Raw genomic sequence first — 9,329 nt, 5'->3', positions numbered from 1 at the left:
ATTTTAAAACTCATGCCATGTTAGGTCTTATTAAAAATTTTGAACAGGTCAAGATAGGTACTGAGTAGATGGTGTATGGATCCAAGAAAAATCAGATTCGAATTCAAATACGGTGTTTAGTTTCATTTTTCTTGTTTCAACGAGACGCAATCGGCCCATCTGCAAGCATACTGTAATTAAACAGAAGACCATTCCTTAAAAATAAACGTTTTCCATTCTTTGACCATCCTTTAAAAATAAACGTTTTCAACTGCTGTTTCACACTAGGCAAGCTGGGCGCAAGGTCCCATAGGAACCAATCCCCCACCTTCCTCCTCGCCTTTCCTCTGAAAAGGTGGTTAAAAAGGGGTCGCTGCGAACGCTGTGCGCCGCTGGTTACACAAACGACTGTTGTCAAACTCGAGCTGTCTGAGACCGTCGTGGCATCATCCTCACAATGCGTTGCTCCAACATCCCGTACAGTCGCAGTACAGCCCGCTGGGCCTCTTCCTGATCGGCCCCATGGCAGTTGCTGCTGCCTTCGCCTACGCCGCCAGCTGCATTGGCCGCTGCTGCGGCGGCTGCGCCGACACTGTCGTACGGCCCCAGCAAACGCGGCAGTGCCCAAAGCGCCTTGGCGGCTGTCTGCTGGCCGAACTCGCCTAGCAACTCCTCCCCGCGCGCCACCGCCGCCATCAGCCATGCAGCCCCCGGCCTCAACCCCAGAAGTGCAAGCGCAAACAAAACGTTTGCAAGGTTGCAATACGACATGTCGTACATCCGTACGGCGCATCCCGCAAGGAAAGCTTCCGTCCAGCCGGGCGACAGGCACTCGGGTCGCGACCCGGTGGGCGGATCCATCTTCGCGATGCCCCAAATGAGCCGTTCGAGTGACATGGCGTCGAAGTCGTCGAAGTTTGATTTGGCGGCGGCGCCATACAGAGCCGAGAACCACTCCTGGCAAGGCGTCCGCTCCAGCATGCCGTACGAGTACGACAATTGCGACAGCCCCGCGGCGGTCTGCTCGTCCATGCGCGCCAACGTCACCACCTCGTGACCAGAAAGCCAACGCGCACTAGGTGCTTGACCCAGCGAGATGCAGCTTCTCAGTAGCAGCACGAGGTGTCGCGCTTGCAGTACAGGTAGACGCTTGTACGACACGGCCCTTGCCGTACATATACGTTGAGCAGCACAGTACATACAAAACACAGCGCAATGACGAGGGCACGTGGGCATATGCAGACGAGACGTGAGGAAATCAACAACGGAAAAAAATGAACTCTGGATTGCTTTTAAACATGAACACAAAAAACGATAAACATTTCGCAGCAAAACATTACATAACCAAACGGACATCAGACTACTTTCAACATGCGATGCAGGTGCTGCTGGTGCTGCATTTGCCATGTACCAAAGCCCCAGATAATGACGACGGCACGGTACATACATGCTCCCCTACTGCCCCTCTCAGCCCCGTTCCACTTCCCCCCGCCCCCACATCCTCCTCCTCCTCCATCTCCTCACCCTTGTCCACTCCCGCCCTCTTAAAGCACCAACCCCCAACCCAACCTTCCTCCTCATCGTCTCCCTTAACCCCAGCCCCGCTCTTGCAGCGGTAAAACCCCACCACACGCCGAACCCCTACACTCCCAACCCAGTCCAAGCCCCCGCCAGAGACCCACCAGAACTCCTCCATCCACGCCTCCTCCGGCACCGCGCCGCACTTGGACAGCCCCCACAGCAGCATCACCAAATCGGGCGGTGAGAAGGAGCGCAGAGGCTGCTCCCAGGCCGCCACGAGCAACAAGTCCACCCAGCGCCGATTGGGGCGGATACTGGCCGGCAGTGGAAGGGAAAGACGAACCGCACACGTGGAAGGGCAGTGGAAGGGAAAGACGGGGTTTACACAAAGCAGGAGCCCCAAAAAGCAGAGGTTAAAAGAGAACAACGACGATAACTGAAGGTTAGTTACACCACCAACGACCGGTGCAGAACTTAGAAGCAATGCTGCGCGAGAGAGTGCATCTACTATCAAGTGACGCTGTAGCAGCAGCATCACTAGCTGGTTGTAGTGGTTGTGGTGGTTGTGGTGGTGCTGCTGCTACAGCTGCTGTTTCTACCATGTCGTACACTCACCCCAGCGTCGCCAGGCCCCACATCATCGTCGTTAGCGATGTCGATTCCGCTTCCAGCAGCCGTACGTACGTCAAACTCAACCAGTGCCGTAACCAATCTGCCGGCGGCATAAGGCCCAAACTTGCCAGGCACCACAACATGCGCGCCGCGTGCTCAGGTGCAGCTGACGGCAGTTGGCTGTAGCTGGCGCTCAAAAAGCCCGCCAACCAGTCGCGATCCGGTGCAAAGCCCAGCCGCAGTAAGGCCCACGACGAAATCGACAGGTCGTACGACGAAAATGCGGGCATCAACCGCAAGCAAGCTGCGCCAACCGTCGCGACCCAGGAGCTGGACGGCCGGTACGACAGCACCGTCAGACCCCACAATGTGTTGGACAGGCCCGACGCCATGAAGTACGGCAGTTGCCGTAGCACTTCCGTACAAAAGGCTCGCATGAACGGTGCCTGTGGCTGATAGCCCAGACGAGCTAAGCCCCAAATTATCTGACTCAACCCCTGGCTGGTGAACCGCAGCGGTGGCAGCGCCGTCGCGGCGGCAGTAGCAGCGCCGTCGCCATTCCTGCTGCCGCCATCCCCGTACGGCCTGACGTCCAGGCCATTTCTACCGGCGCCGTGCCCGGCGGCGGCAGCCGCAGGCATGTACGACGCGGCCGCGGCGCACAGCCTGCCCATCCACATCCCGCCGGGGTCGTACTCTAGCTGCGCCAGTGCATACACGCTGTTAGCTAGCTCTTGGGGCCCGAACTCCTGGAGGAGGAGCCGGTGCTCCGAAACCGCCAGCCAGGAGGTCATCCAGGCAGCCGGCGGCGTGCAGCGAAGTACGGCAAGCGAGTACAGCACTCCCGCCAGCGGGACAGGACCCATGGAGGACAAGTAGTGCCTGCACGTCGTACAGTACGGCGTGATCAGTACCTCATCCGACGTGGTACGACGGGGAGCTAAGTGTTTGGTGTGGCTAAGAGGGAAGCTGTAAGAGTAAAGAGGACTACATGGTTGAAATAATGACCCATGGGTCGGAACACCAACCACCACCAAGCCGCGCAACGCCCACTGTTACGACTGGAAACGTCGCACCCCATCAACCTCTTCCCCCCCCTGTCCCCCTCCCCCTTTCCAGCCCCTACCCGCACAGCTCAGTAAAACCCGTCATGAAGACACGAAACCGTGCCTGCTCCCGAGCCACCCGGCGACCTGGCTGCGGCGCAACGGCCCGCAGACGCCGCGCCGCCACCAGCAAGTGCACCTCATCCAGTACGGTGCCGTGCAATGCCAGAAGCTCCCGTACCTCCCGCCACGTCACGGCGTCGCCTAGCTGTCGATTTAGGGCCTTACGTGAAGCAAAGTTGACAGATGTTTTGGATCCATCGTCCGGGGGGCCCCCGTCTAGAGAAGTCGCCGCCAGTACGACATCGCCTCTAATGGCGGCGGCGGAGCCGACGGCGGCTGTTGCCGACACGGCCTCCGCCTCCGCCGCCGCTGCTGTGGCAGCTGCTACTGCGGCTGTAGCAGCTGCGACGTTATCAGCACGTGCTAACGTGTCAGTTGCCGGGACGTACGACCCATGTGTCGTATTAGCAACCGCTTCAGTTGTAGCTTCGAATAATAACCCCGCTGCTGCTGCTTCTACTGCGACTGCTGTGATCGGCTGTCCAGCGATTGCTGCGGAAACCTCTGCTGCTGCTGCTGCCATGGGACCGCCGTCTGGTTCTCCGCCACTGCCAACGCCACCTCGGTGCCAAGCGCCTGTGCGCGATACTCCGCCAGGGGGGGAAGCTGCACCCTCCACTGCTACTGCCACTGCTACTGCTGGGGACCCTTCCAGCGTCACGTCGTGTCCGTGCTCTGCCGTTGTTACTGCTGCTGCCGTTGCGCGGCGGCCTGGCTCGGACCCCGCTCCCCCCAGAGTCCCCGCCCGCGCTGCAAACTCCTCGTCGATACACACCCTCACAGCTCCAACCCCTGAATGTGTACGTGTTAACCCCCCTGACCCCTCTTCCTTGCCGAGGGGGGTTCCCCCCTCCTCCCTCTCCCCCTCCCCCTTCTGGGACGGACAGCGATACACGCCCCCAGCACCAACAGCACTAGCAAGTTCCACAGCGGTAGCTGTAGCAGTAGTTGTGGCTGTAGCTGTACTACTACTGCCGCAGTGCCCTCCCGGTGGCTCCGGGGTCTGTACGGTGTACGGAGTAACGGTGGGGAGATGCACAGAGAAACCCTCCCCCAGCTCAATCGCGACAGTTGACATGCCGTACGACGGTTGTTGTTGTTGTAGTATGGGTGTTTTTGGATGTCCGTGTAATAGTACGGCAGGTGGTGTGCTAGTTGAGGCATGCGCCGGATGGCTGACGGCTGTGGCGGCGCGCCCGGGTAAGCTGCTGCTGCTGTTGCTGCTGCTACCGGTGGTGGTGGCGCCGCCGCCAAGGCCGCCATGGGCAGCGGTGCTGGCGGCGGAGGGCTCTGAAGATGCGTTTGCGGTGGCTGGGCTGGCGGCGGCCGCGGCCGCCGAGGAGATGGCTTCTTTCTGCAGCGCGCGGAGGCCTTGAGGATCATTATGTTGAGAAGACAAACGCTGGAGTGCGGAGGTTGATTGAGCGATGCCAAGGTCAGCGGACAAGGTGTGGAGAGCACCTGCCGGAGGAGATGGCGATGGAATGCGACGCTCCGATGCCCGTGTGTGGGGTCTTGAAGACTTCAGCGCATGTTCCGCTACGGTCCGAGAGAAATAGTGCCGTGCTCTGATGCCTTTTGTTGCGCCAGCAAGATACAGCCCGACGGTTGGGCAATGAGGTGCAAAGACCCGCCCCGAAGGCCCGGCATTGTAGTGCGAAGCGATTCTCGATTCCATGCTTTTGTCTGTGTCACCGGAAATCGTTTTGCTGCTGGTGCTTCTTGCTTGGTGGAGCTCCAAGCTCCGGCAAAGTGGCTGCGAGATTTAGACGGTCCAAACTTGCGGCCATTCAGGTAACCGTATTGATGCAAATGGCTATTTTTGAGGTCCAGCAACCTGAGATTGGCTCCGCAAATGGCGACTTTTGCGTCCGTTCCGCACATGCAGCAACATACTGCATCATCTGAACATAATAATAGTTATGAATGGTGCTAATGAAGCGCTTATTTCAAGGGAAGTTATTACATGGCTAAGGTAGTAGTCCTGAAGTCACTCCCATTATTTTTTAAAAACATAAACATGACGACGATGTGCCTGTTTAACGGTGAGGTAACAGTCACAACTAGTAAGCCACTTCTTCCCTTGCGCTGCTTTCTTAGGGTTTGCGGTCGCTGAGCGTGTGCTGTCCAACCCGCCTGGGCCTTACTTGCTTGGCGAACATGTAGCGATAACGCCTGACAACCCTGGAGGCATGATAATCTTCCATTGTATGAAGGTATCATGCGCAAAGGCATAATCACCGGCATCTATGGCACGCCGTAGCCAAGAGCATACGACGACGCTACTAGCGCGAAATTGTACGGCAGTACGTGACCACTATCGTTGCAAGAAGCATTAAATAGACGCTCATACATCTAAGTGATAAAGTACGACTAGTATTTTCAGCTATAATATAACAGGAAATTGCTGCATTCCTGGCGCCCACCATACGAAAGTCGTAGCCTGTAATGTAATTGGCGTAATGTTTTAACCAGGAACTAACGGAAATTTTCTCCCTACCTGAAGCATGAATTACATGAGGTTATTTTAACATTTCCGTTGCTTAATGTCCCTATAGCGGCGCATTGGCTTTCGTCTGTTTGGCGGCATCCCTCGCTTGGACAAGAGGATGCGAAATAAACCTCGTGGAGTTTGTATCGCAGCATTTTGTCTGGTGCTCATTTTCCCGTATTACTACCTGATAGCGGGTGCCAATCCACCGGCTGTTCTGCTGCGCGATGGGGCAACGCTTCAAGAGGATTGGAGAGATCTGCTTATGGCGATGATTCCTGGTAAGCGAACCGCCTGCCTTTCTTGCATCCGTTGCTTACCCCGCTTCCTTTTGTAAGTAGTTTAAAACGGTTGACAGGGCGCACTCTTCCGCGCTAGTCGATTTATTGCTCTAAACGTCTCCAAGGAGTCCGATAAGACTGCTGATTGCATGGCGACAGCGTAAGGAGGTTCGCACCCATGGCGTTGGTTCATAGCGGAAATCATCCAAGCTGCAAACTGCTATAATTTGTATTACAAGCGTTGGAAAGGGCTCGGCAAGCGAAAGTTTTAAAGCTACCTCGCGCCCCTGTAAAGGTGAACAGTGCGCTTCGGATAGGAACCTTGTCTGTGCGTCGGTGCTTAGCTGGGCGGTTTCATACATCCACTCAAGCGCGGTTGCAACAAGGTTTGCATATGAATAGAAGCTACCAATTGCTTTCGTTACGGTAATTCGAAATCGCAGGACTGAGCTTTTGCGTGCCTTCTGAGAAACCGGTGGTTTGCCATTTGGAGTCGGTTCTCTCGCCGTAGGCTGCGTGCAACGCGAATAGCGATAACGCCTCAGACGGCTTTACTGGCCAGCGACGAAACTCCGAGAAGTATAATCGCCTCATAACCGTCTTCTCATGTCGACAAACACTTCGCGTCCTAATTAAGAAAAACGCTTGCAAGTTTGGATCGACGACCGAAAGAGTTACATTAGGTCAGTCGCATACCGGCAGAAGCAACGTCAGGACGGCTACTGCTGCGCTTCGCGACAACCGGACGAATTCCGCAAAGTAAATCTTTATAAGTTTAGGAAGAAGCCTTCAGATCAATTCAGATTTAAGAATGAGTCCTGTTATCAGCTTGACTAGAAGGATCGCCGGCGACAATGCCTCGTCAGTGCAGTTGGTCTTCTTCGCAGCTCTTCGCCAAACCTTACAACTACCTACCTAGCCTTCCCGCCCGACCCCACGCAACGGCCAAACCACAAATACAATCTCCTCTGTGGCGCCGAACCAGCCCTTTTTCAAAACTGTTAATTTGTGCCATTTTGGCTCACGTATTTTGTCTGTCAGCAGTCCGTACGGTGCTAAAACAGAGCGGTCCACCGCCCACGGACAGATACTGGCTGGCTGGAACGAATCTCCGCAAGTCAGCACAAGTTGTCACAAGTCATCACGCAGCGGGTACCTCTCCTACTCTCTCTCTCTCTCTAACTCTCTCTCTCTTTCTTCTCTAACTCTCTCTGTCTCTCTTTCTTTTCCTCTCCTTCCTCACTCTTTCTCTCTTCCTCTGTGTGTAGCTCTGTAGCCCCTCCGCCCGACCTGTCCTTATCTACAAAAAAAGGAAGGTTTATTGCTCTCAGTCCTGCCGTGTTGCGTTACAGTAGCTAGGCCGCCAACGGCAAGCGCAACTCGATAGCAAAACAACCCGGCTGTGAAACTCATCACCTCCCAACACCAACCCATTGTGAAAGTTGCACTAGTGGCCGATAGTAATGACAGCAATGACCTGTGTTGCACCGTTAATGAATCCTACCACCTCAAGCCCCCCGACAGGAGCCACGCGGGCGACCCACCCGTGGCCATCAGTGACAAAACCAGGGACCGCTGCATTGTGGCAACCCCCCGGGATTGCCCGGGGTGGGTGGGGGGAACGACGAGGCACAGACGATTGACGAGAGAACGCACATAGACGGGTACTCCAAGATTAAACCAATAACAAAGGACAATTAGTAAGATACCCGACCCGTGGATGGGTGGGGTGAAACAGAGGACACTGTCTCAGCAGCGGGACACACCTCTTGGTAGGTAAGAGTCAAGACAACGGCAGTTAAAGAACCAATGCGCCTGTGGGACCCATGTAGGAGCTCTGTGTGCTTCCCTCTTGCCGTACTGTGGTCCGGCACATGCATGCATGCATGCGCCCTACTTCCACGCACCACGGCAGCTCCCCTTCGCAATAACTACTTGCCTATCTCTACACTCATGCTTCGCTTCGAGAAGTCGAAGCATATTTCCCCCCCAACCCCAGCAATGCGTAAAGGTGGCAAATGACATCGGCTCTCCCTCTCCACTGCACTTGTGCCGCCCACAAACCCTCTACCTGCTCCATGGAGCCCCCGCCCCCGCCGCCACCGCCACCGCCACCGCCGCCGCCGCTGCTACAGCCACGTCACGCCACGCCTTAAATATTTCAGCAAGATATAAGAGAATACTTGCGTGGCAGGACTCCGCGCCGCCATAGCTGCTACGGCGCTTCTCTACCACCATAACGACCACCATAACGACCACCATAACGACCACTATAACGACCACCATAACATCACCGTCATAACCCCTTTCCTTCGCTAGTTCAGGACTTCACCTGCACCTGCACCTGCACCTGCACCTGCACCTGCACCTGCACCTGCACCTGCACGCCGCATCACGTCGCGCCGCAGCATGCGGGCACCAAATGCAACCGGGCGCTTGGGGTTTTTCTTTCCTCCGTGGGAAATCCCCTTCGCTATCTTTCCGATCCGTGCCCCCCCGCCATGCGTGTGTCTGTATGTGTTTACCCGGCCCTCAACGCCCGTTCCCGCAACCTCCCTGGCGTTTCGGTGCCCCACAGTAGATGGCGAGGCGGCCACAACGACCGAGGAGCCGCCCCCAGCGGAAGATGTAAAGACGTTGAGCATGCTTTGGCACCGTGTGAATGTGCCCTTACCACCACCGCCGCCGCCGCCGCCACCGCCGCCACCGCCGCCGCCGCCGCCGTCGAAGGCTTCGAAGGTGTCGAAGGCGTCCCATCTAGTGCCACCTTCATTCCCAGCCCCTTCCTACCCGGGAGACCGAACTCAAATCGAAAAGCTGCCGCTATCGGCTCCCCGAGGGCAGGAGCAGCAGCAGCAGCCAACATTAACGTCGTCGTCGTCATCATTAGCAATCGCCGTATCGCCACCAATCCAGCTGCTAACAATGCTGCTGCCGCCCTCTCTACCGGCTCCTTCGCCGCCAGCAAGTCCCTCCGTGCCGCGGCGCCGTCAGTCGCCAATGTTGCTGCTGCCACCGTCGCCACTGCCGCCGCTGCCGCTGCCGCCACCGCCACTGCAGCCGTCGCCGCCGCAGCTGCCACAGCCGTTGCCGCAGCAGCAGTCGCATCCCTCGTTCCCTGCCACACCGCTGCCCGGCGAACCGCAAGTTCCGGCGCTGCAGGCGCCACTACCGCTGACAAGTGCAAAGGCGTCATTACAGCCAGGGATTCCGCTGAAGTCACCGACACAAAAGCTTCCGCCCTCTCCTGTACGGCAACGGTCTCCGCCCTTTCCT

General features: G+C 56.9%; 2 protein-coding genes across 2 annotated transcripts in view; one reads left to right on the top strand and one right to left on the bottom strand.

Moving 5' to 3' along the window:
* Window positions 1–393: 393 nt before the first annotated feature.
* Window positions 394–5,488, bottom strand: VOLCADRAFT_116232 (uncharacterized protein; the record flags this gene model as incomplete). Its single annotated transcript, XM_002946752.1, has 6 exons — window positions 394–1,081; window positions 1,662–1,814; window positions 2,116–2,613; window positions 2,776–2,994; window positions 3,239–4,284; window positions 5,429–5,488. The coding sequence occupies 6 exons, from the start codon at window positions 5,486–5,488 to the stop codon at window positions 394–396; spliced, it is 2,664 nt and encodes an 887-aa protein (XP_002946798.1).
* Window positions 5,489–6,864: 1,376 nt separating this feature from the next.
* Window positions 6,865–9,329, top strand: part of VOLCADRAFT_87144 (uncharacterized protein) — a gene marked incomplete at both ends in the record, with an annotated part of 13,629 nt that continues 11,164 nt past the window's right edge. Inside the window, 4 exons of the mRNA XM_002946944.1 lie at window positions 6,865–6,914; window positions 7,578–7,661; window positions 8,462–8,681; window positions 9,216–9,302. Of these exons, the coding sequence (XP_002946990.1) occupies window positions 6,865–6,914; window positions 7,578–7,661; window positions 8,462–8,681; window positions 9,216–9,302 (441 nt within the window). The remainder of the gene's footprint in view (window positions 6,915–7,577; window positions 7,662–8,461; window positions 8,682–9,215; window positions 9,303–9,329) is intronic.

Source organism: Volvox carteri (genome assembly GCF_000143455.1).
Source record: "Volvox carteri f. nagariensis unplaced genomic scaffold VOLCAscaffold_4, whole genome shotgun sequence".
NCBI classification, from domain to species: Eukaryota; Viridiplantae; Chlorophyta; class Chlorophyceae; order Chlamydomonadales; family Volvocaceae; genus Volvox; species Volvox carteri.
The sequence above is the reverse complement of the archived record's forward strand: the minus strand, read 5'-3'. Positions and strand labels throughout refer to the sequence as shown.